The 15723-nt window shown below is 33.9% G+C and overlaps 1 protein-coding gene across 2 annotated transcripts in view; it reads left to right on the forward strand.

Annotated features, from left to right (window-relative positions):
• The window catches only part of LOC136975275 (MAM and LDL-receptor class A domain-containing protein 1-like), a 179510-nt gene that overhangs the window by 149607 nt on the left and 14180 nt on the right, over positions 1 to 15723 (forward strand). For both annotated transcript variants that reach the window (XM_067270309.1, XM_067270310.1), the window contains 5 exons: positions 1081 to 1209; positions 5239 to 5372; positions 10199 to 10313; positions 12949 to 13092; positions 13243 to 13395. In XM_067270309.1, the coding sequence (XP_067126410.1) occupies positions 1081 to 1209; positions 5239 to 5372; positions 10199 to 10313; positions 12949 to 13092; positions 13243 to 13395 (675 nt within the window). The remainder of the gene's footprint in view (positions 1 to 1080; positions 1210 to 5238; positions 5373 to 10198; positions 10314 to 12948; positions 13093 to 13242; positions 13396 to 15723) is intronic.

The following is a 15723-nucleotide window of genomic DNA, read 5'->3' on the forward strand; positions in this document are numbered from 1 at the left end:
AGGACAATAGGCAAAGAATAGAAAGAAGAAACTAAACTAAACTTAAATTTATATTTACAAAAAAAATATATATAGCATATAGCTACAGTGCCGAATCGAACGTTTTTGATACTAGATTAACTTCTAAAGTATAATTTTTTTTGTTTTTGTATTTTTCAATATATTTATTTTGTTTGTACAAAATAAAGAAATAATTTTTAACGATACAATAGCCACGATTATTATTATAAAAATTTTTGTTAGGCTTAAAATTGACGAAAATTCCACGCGAAGCGACACGCAACGGAGAAAAATGTCGACATGGGATAGGTTAATATATTTTTTCATTAATCGGTTATCCGAAAAATAAGTTATCCGAACAACCCCTGTCCCCAATTGATTCGGATAAACGATGCTCTACTGTACTGAAGTTACTCATATCTTTATGTAATTCATTCTTCAATCAATAACTTTAATAAATAATAACTTGAATTAATATTATGCTTCTTGTTCCATTATTATTAATAAATTATCTGAGCACTATAATTGAATATTTGAGATTAGAAAATAACAAATTGATTAAGCCTTGGTCTGTAATATATGTAATTAGAGAATAACAGATTAATACCAACCAAAAACATTGCACAAATAATAGTAATGTCTGGCCAATTACCTTGGATTTGTAGCTTGATTTTAAAATAATTTCTGTATAGTTAACACTTATATAGCTATAGATTAAACAACAGAAAATTAAAATTCTTTACATTTCTCGTAACTAAGTCGTTAATGGGAAGTTCTTGATAGAAGATATGCGGATTTACAATTATAGATTACATGCTTGTAACTTAGTGATTGTAACAGCTGAAGAAAGGCAGCTTGTCTGCTTGGATTGCATACCGTGGTTACAAATAAATAATTAATGTTCGTCAGTCTCTAAGTGATTTCTCAATAGCATGTGATAAGTCCCAGCAAGAGCCATTTATAGTGCTCGGATAATTAATTAAATAATAACTTTTTAAGACTGAGAATGTTTTGTTATAGTACCAATTTACTTTTTCATGATTATATTTATTGATATAAATAAATTTTTGAAATTTTCAGGCTGGTATTTGCAACTTATAAACATTAAATCATATGCATTCAATGTGACTGCTGTCCTTGAAAGTGAACATCTGCATTATAGTCCAACAATGTGCATTAGTTTGTGGTATTATTCAGGAGGTTTTATAGGTATTTATTAATTTAAATAAATAAATTTATTTTATTTTTGTATTTTAAAACCAATTGTTTACTTAAACAATACTTTATATTTTGTGATATCTACATTGTATGTGCTTCTAGTAACCACAGTTAATTAGTTTAGTTTACCTCCTGTATTCTATCCACAACTTTTCTCCCTCTCATTTTTTTTTGTTCTCTTCAGACTGGTTTGAATGGAATGCATTCACGATAGCCATATCACATGTCATGTTTCACCGTTAGGGGACCAAAGGGTATAAAAAGAAAGGAACCACAAGAAAACAGACAAATATACAAATATAAACATCTATAAGCCTTTAGAATTAAGCACAAATTTGATACAGAGAACTTATCATACAGAAACACTTTTTTCAATGGAAAAAGTCGATTTTCTATTATTTTATAAAAGGAAATGAATTTCGATCCATATGCCCATCTTCAGTTCTTATTACATATAATGATAAAACTGTAATATAACTAATGGTGACAACTGGAATAACTAAATGTTAAAAACATAGGGTAAACTTAAACATAACATAAAAACATAACAATCTTAAACATAAAAACAATAAAAACTGGCTAAAAAACAAGGTAAAAAATGCTTCACTATATTATTATCAGGAAGTCTGATTGTTATACGGTACAGTAAATTAAAAAGGAGGGCGAGCTAATTTACTGTACTGCATAACAATTGGACTTCCCGATAATAGTGCAGTGAAGCATTTTCTTGTTGGAATGAACGATCGCGATGTTTTGTAGATGTTCTTCTGACGTAATAAAAGGTTGGTGGCGTTGTTGACCCCTCGGGGAAGATGACCTCATTTCACTCTCCCCTTTCCAGCACTGACTGTCCGTGAGTCAAGACTGTGTGTAATCTTTGTGCACTCTTTGTTCCTTTGTTACATAACCAGTTACGCTAGTCCAACTGCCTTTTTACCAATCTTTCCGATAAGCGCCAAGTCTAACATTTCTACCATGTTTTTCAACCAGTTTTTATTGTTTTTATGCTTTAAGTTTGATACGTTTTTATGATATGTTTAAGTTTTTGAGTAAATAACTACTCATCACACCAGATTAATGATAATGATGCGCTCGGAACCAATTACAGTGTGATAACAAAACAATGAAAAAACAAATATTTTCGTTGTTTCATCATCACACCATAACTGGTTCAAGTGCATCTTTAAATATTTGTTTTTACACCTTTTATTGTCAATTTTTTCTATATTTTTAGCAAGGTCTCTTTTAATTTTACAGTAATACTACTTTTACCCTACATTTTTAACACTTAGTAATTCCAGTTGTCACTATTAGTTATATTACAGGTTTATCATTATATGTAATAAGGACTGAAGATGGGCATATAGTTCAAAATGCATTGTGTTTTTGTGCAAATCTACTTTTTTATCAAAAAAAGTTTTTCTGTATGATGAGTCTCCTGTAGTAAATTTGCACTTAATTCCAAAGAACATATGACCAAAAGAGAGAACAGCAAGCAATCAAGATCTATAAGCCTGATAGTTAAAGCCAAACAATACACCATGCCAGGGTAAAGCAATAACTGGCTGAGTGCTATAGTAGAAGCTATAGGGAGTCATCCTTAGTTGGAGCCATGGAGCCATATCTAAATTAATAGTTCTGAAAGTAAAGGACCTCTATCTTAGTATAACTTGCCATGCAATCACACGGTATGCAGGAGTTTTTGGGTTTGAGTACTGCTCCAGGCCAATTCTTATCTTCCAGAATCTTCTAAATTAATTAATAAATATAAATTTAATTATAATTATTAAATTTAATAAAAGATGTTGCCTAACACCAACCTCTAGGCCAAATTACTTAGTATTTTAATTCTTAATAATAGCAGTAATATAGCTGATCTAGCAATTGTTTTGCTTTAGTATTTATTTCTCTATAAGTTATAATTGATCTTACTATATTTTTGCACAGTATAATGTATATTTGATATAATAATTAAATATGCTTATATAGCTTATATCAATTATGTATAAAACAAGAAATTATATTTAATGTTAAACTTGTTAAATGTTGGATTCATGACTGAACTTTACCAGCTCTATAGTTTTGGTTACTTAAACAAGAAACAAAAAACAAAAAACCCAAAGATCACACAGTCTTATTCACTGGAAGGCCTGTAACATCTTACTTTTTGAAAGCCCAGAAATTACTTAATGCACATTACATAAGCCGAAAACAAAGATTGTTAATGTATAAAAAGGCCAAAATAATTAATTTATTATACATAAAAAAGAAAAAAGTTCTATTTATTTGTCGTAGGTACAAAAAACCTTTCACACTCTGTTTCTAGCAAACAAATTAATGAGCACAAACGTTTTCGGCCGTTTTAAAAGGCCTTCTTCAGGTGCACTGAGGACGGTTGGAAAGTCGGCCAATGTTTACGTGATGTCATTGTTTATGAGGGGTTTCCTCTTACAAGTGACGTCTTAGCAGAGAAGGTTTAAACGAAATTGACCTTGGAAAATATTTTAAGATTAGCCAAGTTGCGTGAACTATTGTCGAAGATATGCGAATCGTGAAAGGCGGAAAAAAGGAAATAGAAAGAAAAAGGAAAAAGAAACCTGATAAATTTAGAAACTGCACGAGAGAACGAAACGGACAAGGAGAGGGTGGACCGGCCTATTTAATTAAGGGGGTTATCGAGGAGTGACCGCCAGGCAGGGGAAAGCGAATCTGCATCCCTGCTGTTAATGCAGTTTCCTTTGAGGGACTCAGTAAAGATTTCTATAGCTTCGATTGTTCTAAGTTTGCTAGAGTCAAGAATAGGAACGGTAATCCTAGCATCTTCCCATTCGGCTGTTATACTGGGTTCGCTTGCGTACTGGGCTAGGGTGGAATTAAATTTTTTGTTGCGCGCGTCGTACCTATGCTCAGCTATCCTTTTGGTAAGCGATCTGTTGGTTGAGCCTATGTAGGTTAATTCATTGCTTGGCTTAACTCTATTGTCCACCAGCGGAACAGAGTAGACCCCTGGAATCCTGGCTTCGCTGCATTTATCCTTGTTATTTGTTAGAAGCTTATAAATCGAAGGGTTGCGCTTGTACGTAAGACCAACTTTGGCTTTTTTGGATAAGATTTTATACGCTTGGCTCAACCTAGGGTCGAAATCAACAACAACTTGCTTACTTCGCAGGTTACGAGGACTGGAACTAACCGCTTTGTTAACAACGCGATCATGTATTCTCTGGGCCAGCACGTCTATAAATTTACCGTTGTAACCGTGGGCTACGGCGATGCGTTTGATGTGCTGGATTTCACGAAATGCGTCATTAGTGTTAGAGCAATGGGTATAGGCCCTACGGATCAGGGCCCTGTAGGCGGAAATTTTATAGGTAAAGGGATCGTTCGAGGCTGAGGGGAGTTCTGGTGGACAATAGAGTTAAGCCAAGCAATATATTTTTATAATTAATATTTGTGAAAATTTAACGACGCAAACGATCCAATGACGCAACGATCCATGCAAAGGACTCGGATCCCATCAGAGAAGACATTCAACGGCTGCAGATTCTTCCATACCATTGGTGTCGATGTATACTGTCCATTCTCACATAGAGGTATTGTTTGTTAGCACTCTGTGAACTCTCTCTCCCCAGAAACAGGATTAAATGTAGATAAAAGCTTCCCTTTGTATAATTTGCATTTAACTTGCATTTAACCACATTTAATCGAGTAGACTTGTAATGGTCTTGTATGTTAACCTTAGCTAACCAATAAATGCTTTATTTGTTAACCTTTCGACCTGTCGATCTCTTTTTCCAGAAAGATGCCCATCCACATACCGACGCACTCCCCACTCACTTTTTGCCCGCCTATGCCATCCACCGACGCCGAGATCGGGTTTTACCAGCCCGTGCAGATTAAGTGGTCAGAAGTTGATTAACCCCTGGCCCCCTGCTTATCTCACACATATATAAATTATGTAACAATATTAAAATAAAAATAAATAATTTATTATTTGTTTAAATAATTCGTTTTATATTATAGGAACCAAAGGATTAAGTATAAGTTATGTAGATCACGAATCTGGTAAGAAAGCATCAATTAGCAGGGTAACTAATTTTCGTAGCATGTGGATAAAGCATGAACAGTTGGTAACAAATATGCCAGCAGCATATAGAGTAAGTAAAATTAAATTCATAGCTTTTTGGTACTGTAATATTTTATCTCAGTCGATACAAAAATATTTAATCTTATCATTTAAAAACCCATAAAACATTTATACCTGCGTGCGTGAAATTTACGTAGAAAGGAAACTGAAAAGTAGTATTGAAAATTATATTAGGAATGTAATATTTAGTACTAGTAGTCTGGGCCGCCCTCTAGCGGGCATTCTAGCAGTAGCGGTGTCATTCCGTGGTATAAATAATATATTTGTATCAATGGGGAATTTTTCCCCTTCCCGTGGAGGAAATTCCTCTCCTCGCGAGAGAGGAGAACCACTTCCTTATAGATTATCTCCAATTTTTTCCCCTTCGTGTGGGGGAATTCCCCTCCCCTCGGGGGAGGAGAATTTATTTCGTTTCCGTGGGGGAGGGGGTAATCCTTAACCCTCTCCCTCACAGGAAGGGTGTTCTAGCAGTAGCAGTGTCATTCCGTGAAGTAAATAATAAATTTATATCAATAATAAATTCCTATTCCAAATAAAAATAATTTATTATTAATTTAAAAACATCACTAGGGCGCCCCTAGTGGGCATTTTAGGCATACCGAGACATACCTACAAACAGCACAATCAATGGCTTATATAAAACAGTTCATGGACCCCTCAGACAATGAAGAAATGACTTCAAGAAGTGTATTTTTTAACTGATAATTTAGTCACATGACTAATAAGTAGGCTTATAAGAACAAATTTGTATGTTACTAACATATTACAAAAAAAGACTCAACTTAGATAATGTTACAACCCACTCCTAAGAAAACTACACATGCAATGATGTAGTTTTTATGACAACCCTCCTCCTCCTCGAACTGTACACATACTCTGTACACATTATTAATGAATGGTCCCTTGCATTAATTATATAGAATTTCAAAGATGGATTTCATCCGTCGGTACATTTCAAAAACACATAATGAATTACTCCAAAACAGCCTGCATTGATTTGTTACAAATGTTTTCCTTTGGTACCTGAATCATGAATGATCCAGAAAAGCTTCCAAGTTTTGGGAATTCAATTTAAAGCACTTTAGACAATGCATTATGTTTGGGAATGTGGGGTTTCCCCATTTTATTAGCCTTGTAAACAGAGATAAATATCACTTTAGGACACTTCTATCTTAGCCACTAAATTAGGTATCAACGTGGGGTTTATATTAAAAGTTATACAATTACAGGGGAATTTGGAGGCCAGCCATATAAGCAAGATGGCCACAAAGTAAGGTTTTACTATATTTACATTGTTGTAGAACGCACGTGGTGAAAAAATAAGTCCGACGAGAGGATAAAGGAAATTTTAACAACTTTATTTTATTTTTCACCCGCGTTTGTTAAATTATACAGGATTCTCGATACACGTTTGTATTCCGACACTCCTTTTACAAAATCACTTAAAACTCGGCAGAATCGTAGTCGAAAAACTCGCGACAAAAGAATTGATGTACGCGACGCGTTACAGAAGGGGCGCGAAAAAGAAACTTATGACTAATTACTTAAAACTACTTATGCTAGAGAGGGAAAGAGAAGATGTAGATAATAGGACAGAACAAGACAAGAACGAGTACCCAAACTTAGCTAGTGAACTCGTGATGGTGGCTATAACTCAGGCCTTCTTGGACGATACGAGATTCGACGACCGTAGTGTTCGAATTTTCTACTTCGTGTTCTTCGATAGACTTCCAGAAGAGCTTTTGTATCAGATTTCTAGAGTTCTTCTCTAGATTCCGTAACGTTCTGTCTGCTGCCTCCTTCGTGCTCCCGTCGGCGCGAAATTCCTGGAGACCTCACTAAACACGCCCTCACAGCTCGTCGTCTCGGCCCAAAAGAGGCCAGTCTATCACTCTTTTAGCCCCTGCAGGCTATCCCTTTTTCTTTGTCTTAAAACCAGTTCGTTGCCACCCGATGGGAGAAGTTTCCAGAAGAAAGAGAGCAGGGAACAAAGGGTAGAGAAATAAAGGGAAAGAGGAAAGAATATATACATATATATATACACAAATAAAATATACAAAAAAATATGGCGTAAGACCACAACATGCACAGTACATTCAAATATTTTTATGAATGTATATAACATTGAACAATATAAAAAATTATATTGATATATGCTTATTTTTGAGGTTATAACAAAAGTAAAACAACATTACTTTGTTTACTCGATACTTTATATACATTATCATTGATTTAATGAAAAAAATACACAATTTGTTATTGTAGAAAAACAGAATGTAGGTAGTAATTATTCTGTTGTTGCAAATATGCAAATAAATAGGAAAAAATCAATAAATAAAGAGATTAATAGATAATTAATAGTTAATACAGTATTAATAGAAAAAAAATTTATGTTCTGTTGAAATCTGTATAAATGTACACTTTAAACAGACACTTTAAATATTCTTATTCTGATATAATTAGGATACTTAACTGAACATTATTTTAATGTGTTTTTCAAAATTTATATATTTTTATGTTATAATATTATAATTAAGTTATGGTTATTTCACTTAATAATCAAAAACACTAAACCTATAAACCAGCAAATTTATAACAAATGCAAATGTTTTTGCTTGTGTTGAACAGGCACCATCAGGCAAACTAATCACTAAATGCTGAAACATGTTGCTGAACACATATGCAAAACGGAGGTGACATAAGACAAGAGAAATAGGGATGGGGAGAATAGTAAGATTTATAGTTCAAAGAAAGACTAGAAAGACTCTGCCTTGAACAAGACAACGAACGTACATTTTATTTCCTGGATGTCCGACTTTCCTCATCCAAAGGATGCCTATCTACTCAGGTTTACAGAAAACCTACACACCACCCAACATTCATCCCTGCCTCGTCCCACTATCTGTTCTCCTTCAAGATGACCGAGTTCGGGGCCTTGATTTGAAGGGCTTTCACCCATTCGTCAGACACATTTGAGAGAGATAAAAAAGCTTGTTACAATCGCCCAATATGCAACTCAGCATGGCTACTACTCCCCACATACTATTAAAGGCTTTATATGTTGTCTTTCCTTCACCGTTTCTGCCTCACAGATAAATCCAGACAGCAAATCCAGACAATTGCCACCCAGGACACAAGTTATAAGACCATCACTTACAACAGGAAGCTAGCTACCCTTTACAAGAAAATATCCAGGAGAACTAACTTTTGTTTAGCATTCTGTAGAAGTCCCTGAGTTTTCTCCCTCTTCTGCAGCACTAAAGACCATCCAGACATGCACCTTCAACCAGGCATCTACTGTACACTATCCCCATTATTGATCATAGATCCAGCCGCCACTTAGAATACATAAGTGTTACAATATGCCCTTTATATACCCAACTCAAGGAACATCATAACTAGTTTAAGTGGCAATTTTCTTCACTTAATAATCATTTTAAATACTTTCATTTAATCTGTTTTAATTAAATCATGGTTTATTTAATAAAATTAAATATTTGGATTAAAAGAGTCGAGCCTTCTTTTAATCCAAAATCGTCAAGAGAGTCGGCGTGGTGCCCACTTTGCATATAGGAGACCGGAGACTGCCCCGAAAGGGGGGAAGGAACGGCTTTTATAATTTCGCGGTGGGAAAATCGATCACGGGACCGAATGTTAGGGGATAGGAAGATTAAACAATTAATATCGTTGGACAGCACGTGTAAACTTTCGTAGCTACTGCGTGAGAATGTTTTATTGTTTTGTAGAAAAAGTTATAATATTCTCCTGAACTCTGAAGTTCGTTGAGTCATTAATGGGGATAATTTGGATTAAAACTAGACAAATTCTGGATTTCACATCACTTCACCCTTTCTTTAAAATCGTACTTAAATTGTGCGATTTTAAAAGATTTGGGTTACATGGTAAGATGCATGTTTACATAAGGGTGGAGATGTCTGGATTGGATTGCTAATTTTCTTTTTTCTCTCTCGGTAAATGATGTAAATCGGTAAGTGACATGAAATCCAGAATTTATCTAGTTTTAATCCAAATTATCCCCGTTAATGACTCAACGAACTTCAGAGTTCAGGAGAATATTATAACTTTTTCTACAAAACAATAAAACATTCTCACGCAGTAGCTACGAAAGTTTACACGTGCTGTCCAACAATATTAATTGTTTAATCTTCCTATCCCCTAACAATCGGTCCCGTGATCGATTTTCCCACCGTGAAATTATAAAAGCCGTTCCTTCCCCCCTTTCGGGGCAGTCTCCGGTCTCCTATATGCAAAGTGTGCACCACGCCGACTCTCTTGACGATTTTGGATTAAAAGAAGGCTCGACTCAATGCTACTGCTGAGGATACGGTTTTGACTTAGTGCTCTTAATCGGATTTTGTTATTTCATAGTCTACAGGACGGTTAAAAAGGTATGGAATCGGTATTGTAAGCTCTCTCTTTCCCCCCTTAGAGGGAATTAGCAGTTAGGATCGAGCAATGCGATGTATGTGTTAGTTTATTAAGTTTAATAAATCTTGTTTCGTTTTAATTATGGTGTCTTTACTCAAATGTCGTCCTCGCCTTATCGTCGGGTCCACGGACCTCCTCCACTCGCGTAATGTGTAACAAACGGCGTACCCATCCTAGACAAGTGAGCAGGTCAAAGACCGTCGCTGGGAAGGGAGGAACGTCCTCCTCTTACCTCCCCCCGGATCTCACAAATATATATAATTATAATATTATAAAATAACTAATTTTATATATTTATTCTTAATTAATACATAATTTAATATTATATTATGAAATTATTTCATTTTTCAAATATGATACTTATATCTATTTAAATAATTTCAACAGTTATACATCTTAGGAGAGAAGGATGCCTTTTTTGATTTTGTACATGCAATTGATGATATTTATGTAGACGAAAACTGTGAAGAAGTTACTACTATTTCTCCACTTCCAACAACAGGTAAAATGATCTCACTAATCTTATTTTTTAAATAATTATATGATGAGAAATACTTTGCTACAGCTTCTTTATCTTCTTTTGTGTTACTTGTGTCATATCATTCTAAGAAGATATGAAATTTCTGTTTTATTTGGGTGTTGATTAAAAGTCTGTTTAATTTTATCACTGTGTTTCAGTCATTCATATTAGTTTGTAAACAGTAATTATCAGTTGACAATTAGATAATTGAAAAATGCAATTTATTATATTCTAATCTTATTTATGCAAAATAATTAAACTTTTACTTTATAAAAATCTCTATCATAACAATAACATTTCTTAACACTAAAAAGGTCAAGCGCAGTGAAGTATTAATCAACCACTGTGAATCATTACTCCCAAATCCATTCATACCTTTGCAATTTTTTATAGATAGTGCTTTGGGTTATTAAATGAAGTTTATCAACAGTAAAATAATGCAGTGTTTGTTTTTTACTCATTTTAAATTAAATATAATGTCTGTAACTTGTAACTTTTAGTAAAGAATGTTGAATTTACAAATTGAAATAATCGAACAAGCAAGTATTAAATCATTGGTGGATTATCTTAAAATCCACTATAAAGTACCAAATAAGAACTAGAATTAATGCTATCTCCAACCTATTAACCGGAGTAAACTTTGTTCTAAAATTCGCTAACGTTTTCGTCGCCCCTTCCGGGCACTTCCTCAGGCTTTCGATAAAAGACCATTGCGAGCTGTATATTGACCTTCAAACCTCCCTTTCGAAGGTGTTCGATTACCTAATTCCCTAAGCGCATGCGTTTCTCCATACTATAAATCTTCAACCCCATATACCGCTTGACCTCCTAACGGTAAAAATCGGAGACAATAAATATAATTACAGTTATCTTCCATTAAGAATTTCCACGCTTTAGAAAGGGACATTTCCTCTTTAAAGTTGATGCTCTTATCTTCGCACTGCGCTTTAAAAATTTCCGTGGCCTCTAAAATTTTAAGGTGGTCTTGATGCGGGGTGGTAAGAATGATACGCGCCCTATCAAACTCCACTGTGATGTCAGGGTCTGTTGCGTAAGTCGACAGGGCTGTTGTGAACTTACTCCGTATTATGTCTGATTTATGTTCCTTTAATCATACTTCCAAGGATCTTTTTGTTGCACCCACATACACCATTTCCCTATTAAGTCTTCCCTCCATAACGGGGACTTTGTATATGCCCGGTAACCTATTAGGGTTTGGACGATCTTTCCCGTTCCTCAGTATGCTGAAAACGGTACGACACCTCCTGTACACAACCCTAATCTCACGTTTCCTAGCAACGGCGTTGTATACTGCTTTTACCATTGAGTTATACGTTACCGGGACAATGATGTCTTCGTGCCTCTCTTTATCACTCTTACCCACCTTGTCCACCTCTCGTGGATATTGTTGCTTATACTTTCTGATGAGGATACGTATAAGGTTGGTGTATCCATACTCATTTGCTATCTTTTCTATATAATCTATTTCTTGTCTTAATGTCTGTGCTGTGGAAGAATGAGTGTACGCTCTTCTGATTAATGCTCGGAATGCCGCTACTTTATACGGAAAGGGATCGCAAGATCCTATAGGAATGTACGCTGCAACTGCCGTCGGTATCCTATAAACTGCTGTACTTATGCTCAATTCTTCGAACATTATGTCTATGTCTCCAATATTATATTTATTGTCTCTGATTTTTACCGTTAGGAGGTCAAGCGGTATACGGGTTGAAGATTTATAGTACGGAGAAATGCCTGTGCTTAGAGAATTAGGTAATCGAGCACCTTCAAAAGGGAGGTTTGAAGGTCAATATACAGCTCGCAACGGTCTTTTATCTAAAGCCTGAGGAAGTGCTCGGAAGGGGCAACGAAAACATTAGCAAATTTTAGAACAAAGTTTACTCCGGTTAATAGGTTGGAGATGGCGTTGATTTATCATCCCGGTGTATCAGAAGGATTAGAAAGTATATAAGAACTAGAATTAAAGCTAAAGATCCTAAATAAAAATAATGATTTGTAAGGATGGAAAAAAGTTCAAGTTAGTTCATACTTATAGTTTCCATACATATATTAACCTGCTACAGACACTTTTATAGTCAATCATTTTTTTGACTCCGTCGAATATAATACTTGTATTGGCATATTAACTTATTAATCTTAATATTTCTGTAATTTCTTTTGCTAATAACATATTGGTATCCTTCACATTTCTCATACGATGGAGTCTAAGCATTGTTGTGCATTATAAAATAATATTACACTTTATGACAATGTACAGTAATAAATGATTAATGCATCGGTGTTGCTGCGCTCATAACGCCGCAACACCGATGCGTTAATCATTTATTGTTGTACATTTTTATCAGTTTAAAAATAGTATAAACAAACAATATAAATTTTTTACTTGTTATGATTCTTAATTTTAAACTATACAGTAGAATGTCTTTATAATCTGTCACAGATTAAATTATTTAGAATTTATTTGTTTGAGATTATTATATTATTAATTAATTAGTATGAGTAATTTACTTGTAACACTGTTTTATTAACTTAATGATATCTTCATATAATTGATAGTTTCTAAATAACCTAAAAGGTATGTACTTTTCTTAAACAGCGCCTAGCAATTGGATATGTGACTTTGAATCTATGTCGCAATGTTCGTGGATACTTGACGATTCTTGGAAAGTGAAACAAGCTAAAGTAGCCATATTTGATAAGAAAGGACCATCTCTTGATAATACTCAAAAGAGTTCGTATGGTAAGATTTTATTTAATTATTCTTATTTACCAATACTTTTATTTCTCGATAATGAAACTAACATCAAATTGTATAAATAATAAGAAAAATCTATATTATTAGAGCTAATTATAAAATTCATTGCTAAATATTTTTGTCTGTTTTTTTTAGGTTATTATGCATATTTTAATCCAGCAAGGGAATCGATAGCAGGTGAAATAGTTAGTCGGATAGTCCCTGGTGAAGTAAATTCTTACTGCTTTCAAATGTGGTATTATTTGAATGGTCCTGGACGAGTTTCTTTAACTATGCTCCTGTTGCAAGGTAAGTACCATTATTTTGATTTTTAAATGTAATGAATTGTTAGACAGGATTTGATAATTGCTGCAATAGATCATACCATCTGAGAAAATCATATTTTTGTAATTGAATAAAAATTCAATATGACAGTGCAGTGGAAACGACAACAAAGAAAAGATAACAAAGAATTTAATTAATTCTTTGGTTTGTAAAGTGAAAAGATAACAGTCATATGAGCTTGTTTCTATAACTAAGTTTATAAATAATACAGCTGACCCTCGATAATCCGACGCTTTTGTAATCCGACATGCTCGGTAGTCTGATGCGCCTCCCGTCAAGGTCACCGTAGTCCCCGTCCCGTTACGTGTCTGCTTGCACAGAAGGATGTCGCAACACGAATCTCCCCACCCAATTCTTACACGGTGACACACATTTCTTGTGTTTTCCGTGAGCAGTTCTGTATGTACATTTATTGGCTTCCATATTTCTTTTAATAAACATGTTTTAGTTAATCAAAATGGGTGTTTCATTTCCATATTAACCTAGGCAGCATTTTACTCATAAAATGTAGGAATATTGTAGGCTACTGCTAGCAAAACAATGCCAAATATGTAATCACTTTCGGTAATCCGGACACTTTTGGTAATCCAACATCCCTTTGGTCCCATACCTGTCGGATTATCAAGGGTTAGCTGTATTATCAAAATGATGTATTTAGTCACATTTAGTATATTTGATTTTGAGCATCTTAATTCATATAATCTCTTTCAATAATAAGATTGAAGATTAGAGTAGACAATAAACGCTTACATTTATAAGAGCAATATGACTAAATAATTTACAGTAATTAAAACTGCCCGATAAAAATCATTTCTTAAAATCTAAACTATATTAAAAATTTCCTAAAAGGATGATCTTACAGAATTCTTTTATACTTATAAAACTGATTTTTATCTTTAAAAATTAAATAGAAGGCACGGTCTGTTGAAATAGGATTCGCCATTTATTCACTTTCAATGTTCCAGAATACAAACTTTTGATGATTGACCTTTCATTGTAGGGTACTTGGCCGTCAAAATTAAAACTTCCCTTAAAAACAAAGAAAAAATATCCAATTAAATGAAACGAGAGATTAGTCGTGGTTAAAGTAAATGACAAAAAACAATAATTAATACTTACTTCTGCATTTAATAATGTGCATTCTTGATCCATAAAATTCATTTTTGGTTAAAATACAACCACCCAATTTTTTGCTGGGGATTTAAAATGCAAATTCTTAACTTTGATGTATTTATTGAGCATTTAAAAAAATTTTTGTACGTAAATAAAAATAACAATTTTATTAATTTTTTTAAATGCTCAATAAATACATCAAAGTTAAGAATTTGCATTTTAAATCACCAGCATTATCAATGAATGACATTTGTATGAAAATTCAATATTTGATTTAACTTATAAGTATGTACAGTACATAAATAGTGTAACAACTCGAATTGAAAAACATTTATTTTGTGAAAGACACTGTACACAAATAAACAAAATTAACTGTCACAAACAAAACCTTTTTTACCGGTATTAAACTAAACAAAACTGCCGAACGTTTTCGGCCTTCGCCAAGGCCCGCTTCGGGTGCCGAACTAAACTGGCTTCCTACTTGGACCATCAGAACGATGCTGTTCGATTTTAAATGTTGTATATATCACATTTCGTGATACTTAACACGTCTAGGTGATGGTGGAGTTTTGTCACTGTCTTTGCATATACAGAACCTTTAACAGTTTCTGTAATTCTAGATCATAAATCTGTAATGTTGCTTATGGGGAAGGCATACATTTTATCTTTATTTATTTATAACATAACTCCGTAATCAATAACATTTTTAAACTTTGTAGGAACATACGTACAATAATGCTAATTCGTTTCAATTTATTTTCCAAACAATATTTTCACATTTATGAATTCAATTAAAAATGATAAATTTATAAAAGAATATCTCTAATCTTATCAATATTTATTTTAGATTTAATAATACAGTAGAGCATCGATTATCCGACCCTCGATTAACTGACTTATCGGTTAATCGGGGGTTGGATTAACCGACTTATCACGGTTGGTTAACCGACCGCATTCTTGTTGGCAAATTCAAACGTCCGCTAGTGATGTGGCGCTACAATATTTGGTTATGTCTTGGCTACTTTAATATTATTTTTGTTAAATTTTTGCATGTTTTAGCTTGCAGCACTGGCTCGACCATGAAAGGGAGGCCAGTATTTAAATCGGGCCTAATACACTATACTAATAATGTATTTTTTCGTACTTTTCGGTTATCCGACCAACTCCAGTCCCCAATTA

The sequence above is a fragment of the Centruroides vittatus genome, unplaced genomic scaffold, assembly GCF_030686945.1.
Source record: "Centruroides vittatus isolate TY-2023 unplaced genomic scaffold, ASM3068694v2 contig_370, whole genome shotgun sequence".
Classification (NCBI taxonomy): domain Eukaryota; kingdom Metazoa; phylum Arthropoda; class Arachnida; order Scorpiones; family Buthidae; genus Centruroides; species Centruroides vittatus.